Source organism: Rosa chinensis, chromosome 5, assembly GCF_002994745.2.
Source record: "Rosa chinensis cultivar Old Blush chromosome 5, RchiOBHm-V2, whole genome shotgun sequence".
In the NCBI taxonomy this organism is placed as follows: domain Eukaryota; kingdom Viridiplantae; phylum Streptophyta; class Magnoliopsida; order Rosales; family Rosaceae; genus Rosa; species Rosa chinensis.
In genome coordinates, this window is record NC_037092.1 from 12537803 (window position 1) to 12561086 (window position 23284).

The 23284-nt window shown below is 39.6% G+C and overlaps 2 protein-coding genes and 1 long non-coding RNA gene across 3 annotated transcripts; 2 read left to right on the top strand and 1 right to left on the bottom strand.

The window, feature by feature from the left end:
* Window positions 1-2393: 2393 nt before the first annotated feature.
* On the top strand, window positions 2394-6060 carry LOC112202126 (protein CHUP1, chloroplastic). Its single transcript, XM_024343044.2, has 7 exons — window positions 2394-3392; window positions 3493-4401; window positions 4672-4803; window positions 5056-5237; window positions 5322-5433; window positions 5514-5657; window positions 5762-6060. Exons 1-7 carry the CDS (start codon window positions 2610-2612, stop codon window positions 5840-5842), a joined length of 2343 nt encoding a protein of 780 aa, XP_024198812.1. The 5' UTR covers window positions 2394-2609; the 3' UTR covers window positions 5843-6060.
* A 512-nt stretch (window positions 6061-6572) lies between these two features.
* On the bottom strand, window positions 6573-8930 carry LOC112202127. Its single transcript, XR_002937127.2, has 3 exons — window positions 8760-8930; window positions 8452-8623; window positions 6573-6800 (listed from the first exon to the last, which is right to left on the bottom strand). It is a non-coding gene; the product is annotated as an uncharacterized LOC112202127 (long non-coding RNA).
* Window positions 8931-17632: 8702 nt separating this feature from the next.
* Window positions 17633-18750, top strand: LOC112168259 (protein LIGHT-DEPENDENT SHORT HYPOCOTYLS 4). Its single transcript, XM_024305383.2, has one exon. The coding sequence runs from the start codon at window positions 17848-17850 to the stop codon at window positions 18589-18591; it is 744 nt and encodes a 247-aa protein (XP_024161151.1). The 5' UTR covers window positions 17633-17847; the 3' UTR covers window positions 18592-18750.
* The last annotated feature ends 4534 nt before the right edge of the window (window positions 18751-23284 follow it).

The window sequence follows — 23284 nt, forward strand, 5'->3', positions numbered from 1 at the left end:
TTATTCTCACTTACCCAATTTCAAGCAAAATAACAAATTTACCCTTAACCAAATTGTTTATTCCCTCATCTCTCTCCTCTTTCAGATCGCGCTCTCTCCTCTCTCTCATCTCTCTCCAATTTCAGATCTCTCTCTCTCTCTCTCTCTCTCTCTCTCTCTCTCTCTCTCTCTTCCCCCCCCCCCCCCGATTTCAGATCGCTCTCTCTCTCTTCTATCTCTCTGCAAACACCACGTCCGGTTCCTCAAATTCCCATCCTCGCCGGAGCGAGTCTTTCAGAGACCTGAAGCTCCGGCGACGCTGCAGCATGTCGGAGACAGGAGTTTCGAAGGGACAACTGCCGGTGCCCGTCGTCACAGAGCAGCAACGTCTTCATCAAAGCCTTACTGGAGCCTCTCCCTCGAAACCTTAATCTAACATCAGCGAAGCTCACCTCTCCGCCGCCGCCGACCTGGCGTTTCTAGAATCTCAGATGCTCATTACGATTACAGCGAGAAATCTGGAGATGTTTTGGTGGTGGAATTGATGCCTAAGGTGATCTAGTTGCTGACGGAGAGGAGCAACGAGAGCTCGATTGATAAAACGGCGGACAGGGATGATAGATCTCGGCAGCGTCTGCCAGAGTGCCCGTAGGGTTTGCCGTTGTGGCTGCTTATCAGTTTAGGTGGTTTGTTACACAGGTGGGGATTTTTTGGGGATGGTGATTTGGAATTTGGTTGTGGATGTGAAATTGAGATTTTGGCTTTCTGGGTTGGTTCTTGCTTGCTTTGGTTTGGTTAAGCTCTTTCTGCTTCTACTTTTTCATTGGTAATTGGTTGAATTCTTGAGAGTTCATTAGTAATGGGTAATTTCATTTGCCACTGCTTCTCTATTAGTGAATGAGTTTTTTTTTTTTTTTGGTAAATTGTTCTACTTCGATAGCAGAATAGAAGGCCTAAAAGGAAAGAAAAAATTAAAAAAAAATGTTTTATTGTCTCCCAATAGACGGCTATTGGGGGGCAATATACATATTGAATTGATATAATCTCCTAGTTTTTTTTTCTGTAATCAAAGTTTTATTTGTCTAAAATTAGGGAGATTAGTTCCTATTCTGGTGACTGAAAGTCCTATTAGGGAGCAATAGACGTCTATTGGAGGGCAATACATGACTGATAATCGTCTATTGGGGGAAAATACATGGCTAATAGTCGTCTATTGGGGGACAATAGACATCTATTGGGAGACAATAGACTATTGGGGCAATAGACCTCTATTACCTCTCTATTATGGGGCAATAGATGTCTATTGGGGTCAAAAAAAACCTTTCCGGTGAGATTTTCAGCAAATTCAGGTGGGAGGCAGCCTGTGACCGGTGACCGGAATCCGGCTGTCGGTGACCGGTGACCGGAATCCGGCGGCCGGTGACCGGACTTCGGCGAAGTCTCCTATAGTTTCTCTCTCTTCCATTTTTTTTTTCTCTCTCTCTCTAAGTAACAAAGGGGTGAGGGTAAAATGGTATTAAAAAAAATTTAAAAACAAAAAAAAATCTTAATGGGGTATTAGGGAAGACCTCCTTAGAGTGTTTTGAGTAAGAGGGAATAAAAAAAACTTAATGGGGTAAGTAGGAAAAGAATCTCTAAAAATGGGGTAAAAGGACAAAAACTTTTTGTAATATCGTAATTAGCTGAAAATAAAGAAAAAAAAAATTATTAAAAAATTATCAATTGGACTGACATTGATAATGTATTTTGTTTTTGTTTTTTTTTCAAATCTTTTTTCTTTTTTTTTCTTTTGTATATTTATTTCTAAAATGTTTGAATGATTGAAATAACGAGTTTATCCTTGCACATGATTTGCACACACATTCTGATTTGTCAAAAATTAACAGTTGAATTAATATTAATCAATTTTGCAAACCACAAGAGCAACATTAGACATTTTGAAACCAAAAGGCCAAGATTAGTGAACGACATGGACTATTTATAACATTACACCTTTAGTACTCAATTTGGATATGTGTTAAGCCTTCTCAGCTTGTGTTTTTAAACGATTGCGGCACTGTAACGTAACCAATTTAAAGAGGTATAAATTAGGCCGTTACATCTACCCACCTTAATCTGTCACCTCCGATAACATCCATCACCATCTTAGCTACCACTGCCACTAGAGCCACCACCCACATCCGGCAATCGAGTATAAGTTTATTTAAAATTTAACTAGAAATAGAACAGAAAAATAAAAAATAGTTAACGCCCTCGTCACTAAATCACAATGACCCAATGGATGTGGGGTCTAGGCACAGAGCACGACCGTTGCATAGGCACCCTCGTACCAAGAGACATTCAAATTTCAAAATTTCAAACACTGGAGTCTGGAGTGAGTAATAAAGCAAAGCTGCCACTTTTCTCGCCAGAACCTTGGAATCGGAGCTTGCAATAAAACAAGTCTACAACCCAGCAAGGAAAGCTCCATTTCAAGCTTTATACTTCAAAAGTTCCAACCTTTCACCCCAAACAATTTGAACTTGATTCCTCACCCGTCTCATAGCTCACTGTGTTTCAAGACCAACCCATGCTTCAATTCCAATATTCCAAAATTTAATCCATTTGTGTAGAAAGTTTGGATTTTCACAATGAGAGAAGAGAACCCATCTGAAACCAGAGCAAGAGCAACCAAGTTTTCTGACCAAAACCAGGCACCAAGGCCTCAAAACCCAAAGGGCAACAGCAACTCCTCAAAGTTGAAGTCTGCGTCTTCATGGGGATCTCATATAGTCAAAGGGTTTGGAGGAGACAAGAAGACCAAGGTGCTAAACGCAGTTACAAGCAAGAAACCGCCGCTAATGGGTTGCGATTTGGCGAATCCGAAGACCCAATTGCCATTAGCCCCTGCTCACTCACGGGTCAAGCGTTCGCTGATCGGAGACTTATCTTGCTCAGTCAACAATGCTAATCAGATTCACCCTCAGATGTACCAGACCCACCGGAGACAGTCGTCGCGGGACTTGTTTCTCGAGCTTGATCACTTGAGGAACCTGCTCCAGGATTCGAAAGAGCGGGAGTTTCAGTTGCAGGCAGAGCTTTCGGAATGTAGGAGAAATCCGAGGGTTTTGGAGCTAGAGAGGGAGCTGGAGGAGAAAAGGAGAGAGGTTGATGGTGTGATGAGGAAAGTTGAGGTGCTGGAAGAGGAGAAGGCTAGTCTAGCTGAGCAATTAGCATCGATTTCCGAGAGGAGCGAAGAGGTGTTGAAGAGAGAAGACCAAGAATGTACGGTGGTTTCGGCGTCAGGGAGTGTGGAGATGGAGGTTTTAGAGTTGAGAAGATTAAACAAGGAGCTACAGCTTCAGAAGAGAAACCTTGCTTGTAAACTTTCCGCTTTGACAGCCCAATTGGCTTCTCTAGCAAAAGCTTCTGAGGTACTTACTTTTTAATTTCATTGATTACTTAAATTCTGTGATTGGTTCTGTTTAGGTTGATTTGTTTTTGGTTATTGAAATCTGTATTGGTTATTATCAGAGTGACATTGTTGAGAAAATCAAAGCCGAGGCGTCTATTTTAAGGCATACAAATCAAGATTTGTGTAAACAAGTTGAAGGCTTACAGATGAATAGGTTGAATGAGGTTGAGGAGCTAGCTTACCTTAGGTGGGTCAATTCGTGTTTAAGAAATGAGTTGCAGAACTCTGATAAGCTGCAAAGCCCGAATTCGATTGATAGGAGTAGTAAATCAGCGGGAGATTTGTCAAGTAGGAGCAATGAGTACTTGGAATACAAGGGCGTGAAGAGATTGAATTTGTTAAAGAAGCTGAAAAAATGGCCTATTGCTAATGAGGATTTGCCTAACATGGAATCATCCCCAGATGAGCTATTGGATAAAAGTTGGGTTGATTCAGATGAAGGAAGAAGTCCTAGAAGAAGACACTCGATAAGCGGATCCAAATGCTTTGCAGAAGAGTTGGTGCTGACTAATAAGAGAAGGCAATCTGATGGTTTTATGTGTCCCCCAGAAATTGAGAAGGATATAGAGCCAGTGGCTTCTCAAAAATATGACTTGGGTATGCTTCAATGCCATGAAATCCATAAAATTCCGGCTTCGTTTGATGTTGAGAAAAGGGCATTGCGCATTCCGAATCCCCCTCCCAGGCCTTCGTGTTCTATTTCTAGTGGAACCAAAGCGGATGACTCTATGAAAGTTCCACCACCACCGCCTCCGCCCCCTCCACCTCCTCCTAAGTTCGCAGTGAGGACTAGTACTGCAGGAACGGTGCAAAGAGCCCCACAAGTAGTTGAGTTTTATCATTCACTCATGAAAAGAGATTCCAGGAAGGATTCTTCAACTGGAGGAATTTGTGATGCACCGAATGTTGCCAACGTTCGTAGTAATATGATTGGAGAAATTGAGAACCGATCATCACATTTGCTTGCTGTAAGTGCTCGCATACCTGATTGTTTGATTCTGTCTGTTCGAAGTGCGGTTTCTGCTCAAGCTATCTTTTTCCTTTCATAACTTGTTCAACTTCCAAGCTGATTCTTTGCCAATTAAACTCTATCAAACTGGTGAATGCTACCCTTTTAAAATATATAACCAGCAAATATTTGTTCTAGCTCCTATTTTTCACAACAATGAGATAGTGTAGAACCAAACTTACAGTAAGTGCGAGTCCTTACTGATCGTGATCACCAATTTCTAATGCAGATAAAGGCAGATGTTGAGACTCAAGGAGAATTTGTAAATTCACTGATAAGAGAGGTGAACAATGCTGTATATCATAGCATTGAAGATGTTATGGCTTTTGTGAAGTGGCTCGATGATGAACTTTGCTTTCTTGTAAGTTGATCTTTGTTATGAATCATGGCCAGAAAAACTAATTTAAGTTGTGTCTGCAATATATTTTGCCTAGTGTAGTATAAAGGTGGAAGTGTTCAGATGGCAATGAGATACTAAGCATGAATTAGGCAAATATGAATGTCATTCATAAAGGAACTTGATGTCCAGTTAGTAAAAGATCTGCATATTTTTCAACATTACCATCTGTAGGATCTGCTGACTCCTTGTTATTATGCTTTGCTTATGTTAAAGGTGGACGAAAGAGCAGTCCTAAAGCACTTTGATTGGCCAGAAAAGAAAGCAGACACACTGCGAGAAGCAGCATTTGGCTATAGAGATCTGAAGAAACTGGACCTTGAAGTGTCTTCTTTCAAAGATGATACTCGATTGCCCTGTGATATTGCACTCAAGAAAATGGTTGCCTTGTCTGAGAAGTAAGCAGCGATCTTTAGTGTTTTTTCTTGTAAGCAATACGTGGTATCTACATAAACTTATCAGTGTTTTGTTACCTCTTGCAGGATGGAGCGTACAGTTTACAATATTCTCCGAACAAGGGAGTCCTTGATGCGTCATTGTAGGGATTACCAAATACCAACAGACTGGATGCTTGACAATGGCATTTTAAGCAAGGTACACTTTATTATTGTCTTTAATAGAAAATTGAACGCCTTTCTCGCCTTTGCATAACGCCTAATTGAAAGTCAATGTAGATAAAGTTTGGCTCAGTCAAGCTAGCAAAGATGTATATGAAGAGGGTGGCTATGGAACTACAGTCAAAGGCGGCAACAGAGAAAGACCCTGCAATGGACTATATGCTGCTTCAGGGAGTGAGATTTGCCTTCAGAATTCATCAGGTTTGTTAGCATAAGAAGAAAGTCCTCAGCGCTTATTATTTTGAATTTTGGGTTTCTTTTTAGAAATGTAGAAGATTGAGATATATTTCTTGCTCGATATGCAGTTTGCAGGAGGATTTGATGCAGACACAATGCATGCATTTGAGGAACTTCGCTACCTTGCCCATCTTCTTAACAAAAAGTAAAAGTAGAAGACTTTTTTATGGGAACAATTTTTGGCTTACAATCTGCAGTAGTGCATTGGATGGGAACAGTTTTTGGCTTACCATCTCAGTAAGCTTCATTGGGAAATATTTATATCTTCCATAGTAAGAAGCAACGTCTTGGTGTAGTTCTGTGTTCTGTGAAAAATATAAAGAGAATCTGTTTAATGATTCAAAAATTACCATAAGTGAAAATTTAAGAAAGACCTTGATGAAAACTTGGCGTATAAATTCTTGTGCAAGTTCATTAGAGTGCCACATCCAACACACGCGGTTCTAATCCAATATCAAACAGAGGTCACTGAAATGCTATATTTTGGAAATGGTGGGTGGACGTAGGGTCATTTGGACAAGCAACTACTCAGAGATTGTGACAAATGCGGTTGAGGTATCATAGTGGTGGATGTGGCAGACAGCAAAGCAGTGGTTGATATAGCAGCGGCCGATTACTTTGACACTTAAAAAGTACAGAACATTGAAAGCAAGTTACACACTTTAAGTAGCATTCAAGGTAAATCTGATAACCAAGTCTCCAATATATATATATATATGCAAAAAGTAGTGCAGCAATACTAATTCTTGTGTTTGTAGGGTTCTAGACTTCTAGATTGTTTTGACCGTATAGACTCGGCCGTATTTCTGGCAGACATAACAAATTTTGATCCCAAAAACCAAAGATATATGCAAAAAGAAGAAATAACCAAGTATCCAGTTAAAGAAAATTGGGAGAATTGCTTAAACAAACTCATTACTCATTTTCAGTTAACTATTCACACTCGCATAAATGCCTGATTTAGAATTAACTTATTGTCTGACTCCGTATAATTTTACAAATGAAACTTTCCACAACTGTGATATTCTCAAGCCCTTTAATGCCTAGTTGAATCTTCTCCTGGCTCTTCTCAATAGTGTAACCAGTCGGGCCAAGAATAACTGTAAGCTGCAGAAGCAAAAACATCAAAGTTAACCACATGTGATATAAATCAAAATCCATCTTGTTGGCTGGGTTTCCTCAGAGTGTAAAATGGCTTTAGAAAGATACTAGTTAAGAAAGATCTGGCTTGCAGAAAACTACTTTTTTTGAAGCCATTTACACTGAGAAAAGCCAGCCAACAGACTAACTAGATTATGTCAATTGATACAACCTTTCCTACAACTCCCATAGGTTTATCATATCAAAGCTCAAAAGTAGATCTAATCAATTCTACACTCAACTACAGTTCTCATGTAAGTAGGCTTCTTAACTGTCACCGGTACAACCACATAAAATTTAAAAACAATTGATAGATCTAACACAAGTATTACTGCCGGTAGCACAGGATATGGTGGATCTACTAAGGAGTTTCAGAATCTAATGTTGGAATCACATAGGCCAATACCCAGAACAACTCCCTTTTGTAATAACCAAATAAAACAGTAACCTCTGGCCGGTGTACAAACTATACTTTTTAGCTGAATAAGTGGACAGATCATAGGAGTAGAAAAACTGGATTTAGTTTGAAGCTAATCCATGATGAATTGAATTTAGTGGTTTAAGGTCCTATTAGACAGCCATTACATGACTAACTCATGATACATCCCATAAGATGCTCATAAAAATAATAGATGATTCTTGAAACTATCAACTAAACAAAAATAAAAAATAAAGAGTACCTGCATTTGACCTATTTAAATTCAGAATCTCTTATTCATCGTTACTGGTAGCATCAATCATCTTTAGTCAGCCCAAAATGAAAACTTAGTTTCTGGCTTCATAGACGTCTAATGCCTCACAGGGTAGCAGTATGAGAACTGCCTCAAATCGGCACAAATACACTAGAAATCTAATATCTTTAGTTATTCAGGTGACTGCTGCACAGATACAAAGAAAAACAAGCACTTGAACTAATCTGCCTAATATAAGGACCAAAAATGACACCCTAAACTAGGGCCATGAAAGCCTCTTATTTCAAATCACCTCTTGCTTCCCCAATGCTCCCTACCTACACCCCACATCTCATTCAGAAACTCCTGTCACGCATTTCTCTAATAGCCTAATGGTTTCAGGTCCATTTCCAAGCTTCCCATAAAAATTCATGTTCCGCGAACACTTCCTTTTGGTCTATTAAGGCCAAACAAAATTCATATTCATTTTGACTTAATCCAAATGGAAAATTAGACACTAATCCAAGATGAGTATCCAGTCGCACAACAGAACCTATCACAGTCTAGACAAAGAAGTGAGAGAAGAGCTCACCAATTCAATCATGAAGCTTTGCAAACGGAGTAGTAATGCATCAATTTAACTCTACCAACGAAACTCGCCCGTCCAATTTACAACAAAATAAACCAATGAAGCCGCCCCATATTGTAAAAACTAAAATAAGCAGAAATCATGGGTTCAAGTTCACAAGTTGGAGAAAGAGTGGGCAACTTTCAATTAAACATTCTTTCATCAATGACAATGCAATTCACAACCCAGCACCAAATCAATCCGAAAACAGATTTAATGAACAAATACTATACAATATGAACTATTGCAAGACAGTAAAGCAATACAGTAGCTATGAATGTAAGAAACACAAAATCAAGATTAAAGCTTTGCGAATCACCATTGCAGATACTCCGCGACCCACTTGACATTCAGCACCAGATTCATAGCGCGCAGCTGCAGACGTAGCTTAAAACACGAAACGAAGCAAGAACAGCAACGGTGACGTAAGCAGCACACCAAACTCCAACCGCAAACACCAATTTCAGGACATCACCTTGAGCCATTCACATCTGGGTCATCAAGATTCTACATGTAAATACACTAAAGCAGTAGATAGATTGACTTTGGGAAGGAAAAAAGATTCAAACTTTAACAAAATCTAAGCGCGATCGATCATACAAAAGACTTGGGAAGCAATATACTTACGTCAAAAAACGTGGGATGGATTAAAGGTTTGGTCTTTGATATGATTTTGATGAGAAGCCAAAGGTTGATGGAAACAATGCAGGGAGGAGTGTTGGGACTTGGGAGAAGAGAATAGAGTCAAGAGTTGGGAGAGGTTTTTGACAACTGAACTGTGGACGAGGAGGCTCGGAGCCAATGAGAATGGCCCAAATTGCTTAATCAAGCCCAACGACTGGGTTCCGGATCCGGTCTTTTTGTTTATATGATAAGTTATCCTCGTGAGCTTCGGATTCTTTTTTTAATTTTGAAGATATGATAAACTCATAAACATGCTAGAAGTCCCTTGTGTTACATGTGCCTTGATTAGAAGATTAAAGTGGAAGATTTTTTTTTTTTTTGGAAGGGAAAGTGTAAGACTTAGAGACGATGAGAGTGTGGGTTCATTATTTATAGACCATATGATGTGTTTTTCCATGATATATCATTTTGATTTATTTATCTATCGACATCGATAAGGTCCTTCTCTCTCATATAAGTGATAAGAGCGGGGTCATGGGTTCAAGTCATCGATAAGTTCGCTTGCTACATTTATTCTTTTAAAAACTTACTTTCTATGTACATCGCATTTTGGATATTTCTAATAGAATATGGATATATATTAGATCATGTTCAAGTATGATTGTTATATTGATTTAAGTTTTGTACGTGAATGACTCAGTTTCTTAAGCTTAGTTTCTATTTTATTTAATGATATTAGTTTTTATTTTATAAGTAACAAGAGTTCGACTTACAAACTACTAATTATTGTGTACTCACAGTTGTTTTTAAAACACTCTGTCGATCGCCCAGAGATTTTTAACATATGAAAGTTGGTGATTCACATGAGACTCGGTCCACTTTTGTTATTCTTTCACCAAAATACACACATGGTAAAAAGAAAGATCATGTTACCCAAAATTTAACAATGAATAAATTTATATTTTTCTACTCAATTTAGCATAGCCTGCAGGTTGCAGCTGCCACATGCATGCAAACAATTAGAAGAATCTTTCATCGAAAAAAAAATTAGAAGAATCTTAATAGGTTTTTATTTTATTTTTCAAAAAACAGAATAAAATTACAAAAAAAATTCCTCTAATACAACCAACTTTCAAGTTATCAAAAAACAAAAGATACGAAGGCGAGAGGTGAAAAGAGTGACTCCAAGTATGAGCTTGATAGGGGAAGAGAATAAAAAAAAAACCTTAATACCCTACCAGATTTCATGTCAAATTGTCAATTATACCACGGTTATTTAGCATGAATTTTATTTTGAAAGGAAAAACTAACGCATAATTTCAGTGTGATTAGAGACTACAAATTTCAAGGTAAAAGAAAATTAAATGGAATGTATATAGAATAACTGCATATATAATGAGTGTATACACTACATTTGAATTGGATTTAAATAATTATATACGTGCAAGTAGTTATTTGAAATCTATATGTTTTCTTTTTCGTCTTCCAACTTTGACCTGTTTTTTTTAAATGAAAAAATTAAAAAAATAAGAATCCTTTATTGAAAATAATCAAAGATTACATAATATGGGAATGACCGGTAGTGGACATGAACTCCTCACTCTCTTCCCTAAAGACCGAATTAGTTACGGGTCCGTCATTAAGAATGACTTCTATAAGAAAAAAGAGCCCAACTCCTAACAAACTTGGTTGCCCAACCTCACAAGCTACAAATAATCCTGAGAATCTCGATAACACCTCATAGACAACTTGACAGGACCCGCCCCGGATTTCACCCTGAAATCCGAAAAGGCCCTGCGGGGCCCACCTTAGAAGAAATTCTACCAAAAAATTTGACAGAACTTCCCCTAAAAATGGACAACCCAAAACCTGTAAACAAACAATTACACTTCTAAATCATCCATCCTTATTCTCCTGGAGCCACCCTGCTCCCTATATCACAACATCTCTCATATCACAAAACAATTCTGAAACTTAAGAATATTAATCTCAAGAGATATCAGAGCAATCTATTTCTCAAGCATACAAGAAGGTAGAATACAAGATAAACGACCAATACTTTTATAATGCGGAAGCTATGACAGCTATGCCTCAACCCCAAGTACGCTCGACCTCAAGCTAAACTGGCCTGCAAACTGGGCATTTAAAACCGAATGGCCCAGGGGAAAACATTTAAAATCCGTTAGAGTGAGTGGACGAAAAATAAGTAATTTCAAATGAATAAGTAAAACTTAATGCTTTCCCAAGTTATTCTCTAAAACCTCGCATGCAGTAACAATCTTGAACACACTCTTAATCATCCTCTTTACTGAAATCTCAATCACGTAATAAGAACATCTTGAAGTCTCTTAAAATCTCATCCTCAATCCTTATAAAAACATCATTTTCATGAGGCTCGTTTGATGACTAGAAAGGACTGCTGTCTAGTCATCTCATGCCATCTAGGAGGGATTGCCACCCAGATGACCCATCGGAAGGGACTGCCAACCGGAATAGGAGGCGGTGGATAGATGGGACTGCCAACTAGCCACATGTAGTAGACGGGACTGCCGACCAACTACCTCATGTCATCTGGAAGGAACTGCCAACCAGGTGACGCATCGGATGGGACTGCCAACCGAGCTGTAGTCTGGAAGGGACTGCCAACCAGACCATTACCTAGAAGGGACTGCCAACTAGGTAAGATACGCATGCGCCAAAACTGGCCTCCTTAATAAACTGAATAGCCTCCTCAAGAAACTGAAAATAACCTCTTTCAATTACTTGCTTTCGGAAAGAAACTCGGTATTACTTCAATAAATCAATAATAATTCACCGAAAGCATAACTCAGGATTAACTCACTAAATCAAACCTCAATATCTCAATAAATCCTCGAAAGCATAAAATCAAATACTCTGTAAATCAATAAATGCTTTCGGAAGAAAACTCAATCTAACTTCAAAGCTGATAAGTACGGAGCTCAAAGCTCAATAAATCTCGATAAATCAATCATGCTCAAATATTCGATGAAACATTCGTACTCGTGAATCCTCATAAAAACCGATATTCGAAATCCAAAATTCTCATAATATTTTCTGAATCAGTCACTTCCCGAAAATCATTCCTCAATTCAATAACTCATGAATGACTATCTCAAAAATCTACTAAAAGCCCTCGGGAAGGAATTTCAATACTAATCTCGTAATCCATAAATCAATCTCGATAAACTAAATCTCAAATATTCAAAACATAATTAAATCTCAATTGGAAGAAAATAATAATAATACTGCATGCGGAATTAATTTAAAAACAAATGTCCACTCACAGTACTATTTAGGCGACCATGCATACGAGTTCCTTCGTCGAGCAATAGCTCGGTACATCGCCCTGTACACAATTATATTCCATGAATAACTATTCAACAATTAAATACGATTCTCAAAATCAAATCCTCATAATTACATCTCCACTTCTCCTCGGATGCAACCCAAATTATACCACTAATACCATTTCGTTAATTTAAAGGTTCCAAGGCAGAACCGAGAGATATCCGACGGCCGGATTCTCGTAATTCGATAATCGAAACCCTAAACTTCAAAAATTCATAATTAATTCCAAGCTTCTCCAAAATTCACCAAATTTCATATATAAGCTCTACAATATTTATAGGATTTAATGGGCTAAAAACTGGAATTAAAACACAGCCCAACACGCCTCCACGCGCCACCCACAGTGGCGGCGCGTGGGACCCACGCGCAGGCGGCAACCACCTCCGATGGCCACCATATTTTGACAGCAGCACCTACACAACACACTGATCAATTTTCTCAACTACAACACATCCCAATTTTACCTTTAAACAGTCGAATTCAACCGGTGAAGAAAACCCAGAAAATCAAGAACCCTAGATTTTCAATTCTGCCTCTACACTTCAAATCTTGATTCGAGGCTAGGGGCGAAATGATCTCCGTGGAAAACCAAACCTTCGACGGCAAAATGGTGACCAGAGGTGGCCGGAATCGCCGGAAATCGGCAAAAATGGCTAACTGCCACCGAAGCTTCCTCCGCTCCAAATCGAGCTTCTCCGGCCAAATCACCGTAATATACCTCCACAGATGTGATAAGGGGAAGAAACCGAGCTTGGGGGTGGCCGGATTACTTTCTGGGTCGGCCGGAGGAGGAAGAAATCGGAGGGGGAAGAGATCGGGCCGAAAGGGAGGAAGGGTCGGGGAGAGAGAAGAGAAAGTTACCGGGGGCTAGGTAGATTTTCCAAAAATGGAAATCTACCAACAGTAATTTCCATATATATACAACTTACCATGAACAGTAAATTCTACATTTTTGGCCATAACTCTCACATACTAAGTCCAATTTTTACGCACCACATATGCACGCGCTCGGTTTAACGTCCTCTACAACTTTCATGAAGGAAATTTTCTCAAATTTTGACCCGAACAAAAAGTCAACTTTTAGGGCCCCCTAAAAGCATTGAAACGACAGTAAAAGTGAAAGTAAAAGTTGTTTACCGTCCAAATGACTAGTAACCCGGTGAATTCGGGTTCGGGACGACACACAACTGCTAGAAAAACCAACGCCCTCTTCCACACCGCATCCCAATGAAGCCAGACCACGTACAAGGATAACTTGTCAGCACATTGACCATAAGATAAAATCAAAAATAAAACAACTCGTCCCCAGGAAAGATACCACCTCTATGGCATATCAATTTGACCCAACCTTACCTCAACAAAGTAGGGACCAACTATTGACCAAAAGAACCTAGCCAACAAAAACAAGACTCTAACCTACCTAACTAAAAACAAGACTAACCAAAAATAAAGAGACGTTGCCACAGTACTCCTCTTCCTTGCCATCAGGTACCCAACTGACAGGCCACCACCTCAAATCCATGCCTCCCCAAGTCGATGATACCATGCAGCAAACCACACCAATTCTATCACCGAGAAACTGGTGAAAAAAATATTGTACCTTGCCACCGCCATGCCCACCAGCTTGAGAACCCAAATCCACCACAGTTGCCGCCTTCGTCTAACAACCCATTGTAGAGTAGAAGTTAGCACCATATGATCCAAGGCATACCGCTGCCATGATCTGGCCTCTAGCTCCTTCCTCCATGCCAATCGCCCAACATCTATCTTCCACACCGACACCGCCGCCTGATAGAAGCGAAGAATCATACTCAGCCTAAACCAACAAAACCAATCACAGAGCAGGACCCTTGTGACCTCAAGATCCCGTTCGGCAGCACCCGCCTCTCTTCGGTGAGGTAGAGAGCCACGGTCGATGCAGGGGAGCCGCTGGATAAGCTAAAGAATTCCCATTACTCTCTCCAACCCTAGTCCTCTTCCGTTTTGTTGGTGCTCTCTCTTATCGCCCACGACTCCCTAATCTCCCCAAGGCTCCAACTCAGACCTTGAAATCTATATGTATTCTTATTCATCTTCCAACTCATACCTTGATAACGGTAGATCGCAACAGTATACAATTATACTCAAGCAATGGACCTTACATACTTGAATAAAATCTCTAAATTTGAAATCACTCGGTCCAAATTGAACCTAATATCTTTTTGCATTACTGAAAAAATTAGACAACTGCACTAATATAGTTGTTACTGACTCTATAAGTCCCAATTAACCTGACTATCACCTAAAAAAAATTTGGTTCACAATTTGTATTGCAATCGAAATGAAATATTAAAGAAAATTAATAATATAAAACTTTTCATATACAATGATACTTTTTTTTTAGAATAAATAGCAGTCCTATATGAAAAGTTTAAAACGTACTACATCAAAATGTCACTAAAGTAGACAAGTTTAGTGATGACGATGTTTTGCATGATCTTGTTATAATCCCCAAACAACTTTATCCATGTACCAGAAATTGTTGTCCTAATTCAACATCTCGACTGTTTCTCACCAAAATAGCTCTGTAATGATAATCTGTGTTAGGGTTTAAGATATTTGTTTCTGAGCCTTGTTTCTTAATCCTTCCCAATTACAATCATTCATATCCGTTCCTGCTAAAATATTGCTCGGTCTGAAACTCGGAATCAGTTACCAACACATTACCTCTTCTATCGGACATCATTTTGGTGTGGCAAGGTCAGGTCACATTAAGTAGTTTTCATACATGTGTACACACAGGGATACAACGTATGTGTAATTAGAGCAAGTTCAGCGGTTCTTCTTTGACTGGGCAAAACATGAATTTGGTGAGGTGGCAGTCATCAAAGTTGAAATTGTGGCTTCCACCGGTTTGTCCTTGACCAGCCAAGATTTAGCTTTTCTTGATCCAGTTCAAGAAAAAGGGCAATGGGTTGACATAATTCTTGCCCAGTCGAAGAAGCTGCCAGCTTGGCCCAAGTGTGAACATGGGTGATGTCAGCCGAAGGAGGGGAGAGGCTGAATGGTGCAGACGCGCGTGAAGGAGCCTTTTTTTGTCGCCTAGCGCGGGAGGGACAGATGCAAGGACGTGGCAGTCATCTGTTGGGCTTTTGGAATTTTAAAACTAACGGTCAATTAATCTTGGCCGTTGGTTGCAATTGATGTGAATATCTAATGGTATATAATTAATATGTATGATTATATAGGTAACAGTAAAAAATTGAACAGTGAAACAATGAAAAAAATCAATGAACAGTCTTGACCGGTCAAGAAAAAAACGGGTGGAAACTCATGTCCAGTGGTAGTGAATAGTTACTTGACTGGTCGATTTTTTGACTTTTCGACCTTAACATTTTTTGACTACGAGTGAACTTGCTCTTAATGTTTTTTTTTTTTTGCAAGTCATTAATGATTAATGTTACGATATCATATTTTTCCAGTTCATTTTAATCCGTTTCAAAATTCAAAAGTTATGATTGACGTGAGTGTCACAACAAAATGCGTCTTCTTAATTAATTGGGTGTGACAGAGACAGCTTAATTTGTCTAGCTATCTACCCCTATAGTTCTTGCACCAAATTGAAAACCTTTGTGCAAAGAACAATCACTCATCCAGGGCCGTTTCTTTAAACCACATCCATCGTTTACAGGTCTCAAAAGCACATGAGGATGAAACCCTTCTAGGCATACACCAAGACTGTTTACTGTGCACTATTTACTATTTACTGTTCACTGTTCCGGCTTTTGAAATAGAAGCAAAACCCTAGACCAAAATAAGGGATTTGCAGCTGAGATCTTGGTGACCCACGTGAAAAAGTCCAGTGCTGGGTAGCCAAATCTGGCAAGCAACAATGAAAAGTGGGACTACGGTTAGAGTCTTTTCTGATCTGTGATTGATTCATTCAATCGGAAAAACCAGAACCAGTGGACAGAAAGAAAATAAGAGAGGGAGAAAAGAAAAAGAGGACGAAAAATCAAGTACCCTAGTCTCATCGGATTTGACAGGTTTGACAAGATGGAACATTGCCCCCACCTTCTCCTCCTCAACTCTATTCTACCCAACTCATTCATTTTCAGTGCTCTACAATAAATAAGATGCAAAGCAGGAAGCAACAAAAGTCTTTGGGCAGGGGTTGCCACTGCACTGTCAATCAATATGAGTGATCCGTGTACTCTAATCATGTTGGGGTTTTGATTACCTTTACCTCCACAAATGCTTCTTTTGAGGATTCTCTACGTGCCCATTTTTTTCCTTCTACCCTTTCTTTACTTTGTTCTAGCTAAAAGGTACAAAATCTTTCTACTGTGGAGTGATTCATAATGTTACTTATTTGATAATAAAAGTCGTAAAAGTTGATAATTCCACTCGAATGATGAGCACCATATTATTGATAGTGTTTCAAAATCAAAATTCCATCAAGTGATGGCGAAATAAAAGAGATTTTAACAATACGCAACTGTAAAGTTATAACTTTATGATATCATTTTATTTTAAAAATCTTGTAAGATCATGTAAACCTACATATAATGGTCAATGTTGTCTCTTAAAATAATGATATACCGATACAAATACTTAAATATACAAAAAGTTTAAAATATATAAATTTGGTAGCTCAAATAATCAAAAACCTAGAAAAACATGCACATAAGATTAACGGGAACACATTTAAGATTTAAACCACAATAGAAACTCTTCACCATTTTTTTTTGCACAATTTTGCTTAGTAAACCTTAAACAATTGAACATTTTTTTAATACAAGAAGGTTCCATACTAAGCTGTAAAAACTATTAATGTTGGCTACTTATAAGAAATAATCTACCGATTTAAACACCTAGATATACAAAAATCATACGTTTAAAATTATTATAACTTGAAATTTTCACTTTAAAAGACAATTTTACGGATACATATAACTCAAATTACTGACTTCACAGGACTTGGGCATGCCCCTGAGTAACATTTGGAATCATCATCTTACCCTGTACGTATATTCATCTAGCATCATTAACTTCGGCTGTATTCGTTTAATTGGTTCTTTATAAACATATATATCCACACTCTGCTAAACTGTTTCTTGACTCCTATCTCATCTGCCTAATAAAACATCTGCCTAATAAAACCTTAAACAGTCAAAACTCTTTTCTTTGGAACAAAGAATGTACTGTGCAATAGTCTAGGGAGGTGGAGAAGGCCGAAAAGCTTCAAATTGCCACACCAAAATGGCAAAATTAGGTCACAAAAGTCTACACCACCAAGTCACGTCCAGCGTAATCAGACTTACAGATATTATGATCAAGTTTCCTCTAGTGCTTACTATTCACAAAAGAAGCAAAAATTAAAGGTCCTGGTTTCGTACATGAGAGATTTGACGTTTTGGGAAGTGATGAGATTCAAACTGTCATCACCTTGCGTCGGGCCCTCCCTTCCCCTGTCTCCTTCCTTCATGGCCCTCTCTACCGTCCTCCTTCATTCCTCTCTCTCTGAAATAATGTCTCCTTTTCTCCTTGCTCGGCCCCTACTTTATATATTCTTACACGTCTATATATCTCTCCTCCATCAGTAACTCATCGTTCTCTTCATATCTGGCTAGCTAATCCAAAACCCCAATCTCCAAAATCAAAGCCATTTCCTTCTCCGAGATATTTCATCCAACACTTGGTATAACACCGGCGATCCTACATACCTAGTTTTTCTTTTAACATGTCAGCAGCGGCGGCCGCGGCAGCTGCTGCAGTGGCGGTGAGCCGTTCGAGCTCCAGCAACAGCAGCTCGAGCGCGGAGACCTACCACCACCTCCACCATCACCAATCGTTCATGGCACCGTCGCTGCCTGTGGCGCCTCAGCTCAGCCGTTACGAGTCGCAGAAGAGGAGGGACTGGATCACTTTTGGTCAGTATCTGAAGAACCATCGCCCGCCGCTGACTCTGTCACGGTGCAGCGGAGCCCATGTGCTGGAGTTTCTGAGGTACTTGGACCAGTTCGGGAAGACCAAGGTCCACGGGAGTGCCTGCCCTTTCTACGGCCACCCCCACCCGCCAGCGCCGTGTCCCTGCCCGCTGCGGCAGGCCTGGGGCAGCCTGGACGCGCTCATTGGGCGGCTGAGGGCAGCGTTCGAGGAGAATGGCGGGCTGCCAGAGACAAACCCTTTCGGCGCACGCGCCGTGAGGCTGTACCTGAGGGAAGTGAGGGACACGCAGGCCAAAGCTAGAGGGATTGCTTATGAGAAGAAGAAGCGAAAGAAGCCAACGCCACCACAAAGGACGACACAACTGCTGCAGCAGCACGAGGAGCAAGGGCAACATGGCAATTTTGTTTCTGGTTACGGTGGTGCTGGGGTTGGAGTTGGTGGTGGCTCAGCTCAGCCAAATGGGGTTATGCTCGGTGGAGCTTCGTCTACTGCTGCGAGAGGATCCATGATGCCGCTATCAGTGTTGAACTGCTAAGCTGCTTAGTAATATGTATGAATGCGAGACCTTGATATATTGTTGTTAGCCTTTAAATTCTTCGCAGAGAATTAATATTAGATCTTTAATTAGCTCGTGTCCATGTAGTTTTTTCTTAACCGACTCTTAATGATCAGTTGAACGTGAAAAGCATTGTCATCGCTAATATGTATGCAGAAGCTCTATTTAATCTCCAAGCAATTCTTATTTCTAAGAAGTAGATAATTAATTTGTTCCAAGAAAATAGAACTTGTTGAACAGTGGAGAGAGCTAGCTAGTTGAAACTCGAAAGGGACCAAATTCTGATGCATTGTAGCAGTAGCCTTTCCGAGCAAGTAAATGAGCTACCTCTTTAGCAAAAGGGATGAAGCCTGTCTGGCAAAATAGAGAAGCCTTTTGCCTTACAATGTCCGTCACCAGAAATTAAGAAGAGAAAGGCACTAGGCCATGGTCATGGCCAAGAGAAGTCTCCTGCAGGGCATGGAACTGGCATGCTTTGGAGATGAAATCGGCGGCACGGATCTAGACAACATGGCTGGAAATGAAGCAACCATCCGAATCACAGAAAACAATACCGAAATTCCAGGTGTTCCATTGTTGGCGTACAAACTATCAACATTCAGTTTAACCTACCATGTATCGAAAGCTTAAGCTATGGAAACCGAAGAAAAGTTTCTTCCTGGAGAAAGTATGTGCACGAGTATGAACTGTATGATCCTAAAACCAAACCAAAGTGCAAGCCAATATTATTTGCACGGGGCATTCGAAACCCTATAAAAATGATCCTGACCATTATAATTTTACATAAGAACGAATCATTATATTACAACGAGAATTTATTGTGAGCGGCGGATCATATCAGATGAGATGAATAATATATATAATTAATAATTGAAAAAATCTAAAGCATCTGAAATATGGTAAAAGTTATCACATTTTATTTTTATTTCTTATTAATAAACTTTTTTTTTTAAAGAATATTATTAATAAACTTTTTATTTCTTATTAATAAACTTTTGAATTAAAAGTTGTCACATTTTAAAGTTATCGATTGATTTAGTCGTCTTTTAATCGTGATGGAGTTGCCTATAAAGTTTGGGCTTTGAGGTGGAGTGTTCTAAACCCTGCCTATAGACTGGGAGGCTTCCTCTGTAAATCTTTTAGAGAGTTGAATAATTCGGTGTTGTTTATTTGTAGGAGATGAGCTTGTACACGTTTTTGAGTTTTACGCTATATACAAACGCTATACAGGTTTTTAAAGTACATAGCTCGAGAAGGGTAGGCTCGCATCTTCACTCATAAATTTACTTGGCAAGAATTGTACCCATAAATCTAAGATACTAGCGCCGGCAGCTTTAGAAATCATCTAATAATACATGAAAAATAAATCATATATAAATTAAATGAAGACTCTACTTGACTAGCTAGCATTTCCTCTCGAATTGAAATCACAAGTTCATAAGTCATAACTAATGGAACAAAATGTGTTACAGATCAACAATAAGTGAACTTCTGGGTTAAAGACAAACATACTGAAAATGTTTAGAAATTAGACGAGGAAAAATCAACTGAATGAGAATTCTAATTTTTGGCGCACATAAGAGACTTTAGTGACAGACCATGAAAAAAACAAGACTAGTCTCTGAAAGGTATAGTTAAACAATAAGACAAGGACAAATTGACTAGAACCGAATTCAATGTTGTGGCACATGATAGCCAAATAGTTCTTCAAGCGGTCACAATGAATGATCGAATTTGGTTTAAAAAAAATGATAATAAATTAATCAATCCCCGGGGCATTAGGGTGTTATGAGTCGGGACAAAATCATTATTGTTTTTCAGTACTTTTTCTTCTCTCCTGAAGTAGACCTCCCTTAAAAATTGAAATAGGTATTATTTCTTCAAAGCTCTGAGACTTGAATCATAATTTTTCATCTTAAAAATTACTGAGTAGTTTTCTAACTTCGGCAATGCAATGAAATTAACAAGGACGACAATGAGCAAGACTTCAATTATTAGGATGTGAAAAATATATACTGTATAACACTCTACTAAATGAGACTACTCAAATAAAAATATCGAGTCACAATATACATCAACATTGAGCATCTCAATTATTTTTCATAAAAATTATAAAAATAATAATTTAAGGGATTAAATACAAACAATTTTCTTGAATCCGCACACCTACTAAATGTGGAGAATGGAGAAAATTGAGACACCAATACTAATATACATCGGCTTCGTTAGTGACAGTGGTTGTGATTCATATGGATTTTGCATTAGTGGTGCCTGGAGTGGATTGATCTAGTCGCAATTAGATTTTTTTTTTCCCTCACGGTGTTCCTAACGCATACTATTACATTACTACTCTCATTAGGAAAGATTAAGATCTCATCTCGACACCTCTGACCTCTCATTTCCTATCTTCAGAAATTGTTGCTAGTGGTCGAGAAAGGCTACCTAATTCACGTGTGTTGCACATTCTTTTTCCAAAGGAATATTATTCCATGTACCAACTCTAGTCATATTACAAAATGAATTACGAGTCAACAGTGTTATGCGATTTCATCATCAGTAGCATTGCTTTTTCATGTCTTTCTCGTTGTCTTTCTGTTACCGGAGCTTGCAAATCACAACACCAAGGATCTGTAAGTGGAGACTGAGATCACGTTGATTTTAAATTTATGCTGCCATTTGATTTAAACCCATAATCATTTAAAAAAAAAAAGATTTAAACCCATAATTCTATATAGTTTATGGTTCTAGGGATTAGGGATTAATTTAGCTTGAAATTTAGGTTTGAAAATTTAGCTTATGAACTATGAACGTGAAACCTCTGTACATATGCATACTGTTTGGCTCCAATTTTGTTGCAGCTGGTCAACAGTCTCTTTTCTGCACGAGCATGCCAGCACCGTTCTGGTGCGGTCGTCGAGGGTGTCCCTTGACCTGACTTCTTTCGAGCAATTATGGACGAGGAGAGCACCAACCTTGTCGGGGGATTCTTTGTGCCTCGTAGTGAGGACTTTTGCTAAGCTTCTTTAAAATCACACAATCGATACTCGACGTCGTAGATCGAGCAGAGCGAAAATCACTGGGAAGTGGGGAGAACTTGCTAAAGCGTGACTTTAGCTTAGCTGGTTTGCGAGGAAATTACCCTTGCTTGGCTGGTTCCGTAACCGTTGTGGTTGCGGTACTACAATCGGCTCCAGAGGAGACTAGGATCGAAGCACGTTGATAGAGGGTTTGGTGGCACTGACAGTCGGCTCCTGAGGATTATGGGACTGGAGTGTAGTCACCGGTAAGAGAAATAGAGGGGTTGCTCTGGAGATGCTTGGATAATCATAGAGATTAATTGATGCATTGTGTGTGTCTTGTTACTTCGTCATAGCCTCTATATATAGGCTGCCGGGCCAAAGTGGTTGGCCTTAAACAAATCATGATGGAGCACTAATGGAATCATGATGGTTAGAATGAATGCTTCCCCACGTTCATGTTTTTGGGTTCAAACATTGCCCCCCAAACCTCGAAGTCAAAGGTCTTCATCTTGACTGAAGAGGTCTTGAATCAGCGCTGTTCTTATAATGTTGTTGCTCCAAAGCCACTTTTATTGGCTGGACTGAAATTTCTTGATTGATTCCATATAGGCCTCTAAATAGGCCATAAAACTTGAATGCCACAATCTGAATTGCCTTTGTCATGAACTGACGCTTTCTTTGCCAACTTTATTGCCCCTCATGAATGTTTAAACCTAAAAGCATGAACGTGGGGAAGCATTCAATCTAACCATCATGATTCCATTAGTGCTCCATAATTCTATTAGTGCTCCATCATGATTTGTTTAAGGCCAACCACTTTGGCCCGGCAGCCTATATATAGAGGCTACGACGAAGTAACAAGACACACACAATTCATCAATTAATCTCTACGATTATCCAAGCCTCTCCAGAGCAACCCCTCTCTTTCTCTTACCGGTGACCACACTCCAGTCCTAGAATCCTCAGGAGCAGACTGTCAGTGCCACCAAACCCTCTGTCAAAGTGCATCGGTCCTAGTCTCCTCGAGAGCCGACTGTAGTACCGCGACCACGACGGTAACGGAACCAGCCAAACAAGGGTAACGCCCTCGCAAACCAGCCAAGCCAAAGTCACGCTTTAATAAGTTCTCCCAACTTCCCAGTGATTTTCGCTCTGCTCGATCTACGACGTTGAGTATTGATTGTGTGATTTTGAAGAAGCTTAGCAAAAGTCCTCACCACGAGGCACAAAGAATCTTGCGACGAGGTTGGTGCTCTCCTCGTCCACAATCGCTCGAAAGAAGTCAGGTCAAATGACACCCCCGACGACCGCACCAGAACAGTGCTGGCACGCCCGCGCAGAAAAGAGATTGTTGACCAGCTGCAACAAAACTGGAGCCAAACATTCCCTTGACCTGACTTCTTTCGAGCGATTGTGGACGAGGAGAGCACCAACCTCATCGCGGGATTCTTTGTGCCTCGTGGTGAGGACTTTTGCTAAGTTTCTTCAAAATCACACAATCGATACTCGACGTCGTAGATTGAGCAGAGCGAAAATCACTGGGAAGTGAGGAGAACCTGCTAAAGCATGACTTTAGCTTGGCTGGTTTGCGAGGGCGTTACCCTTGCTTGGTTGGTTCCGTAATCGTTGTGGTCGCGATACTACAGTCGGCT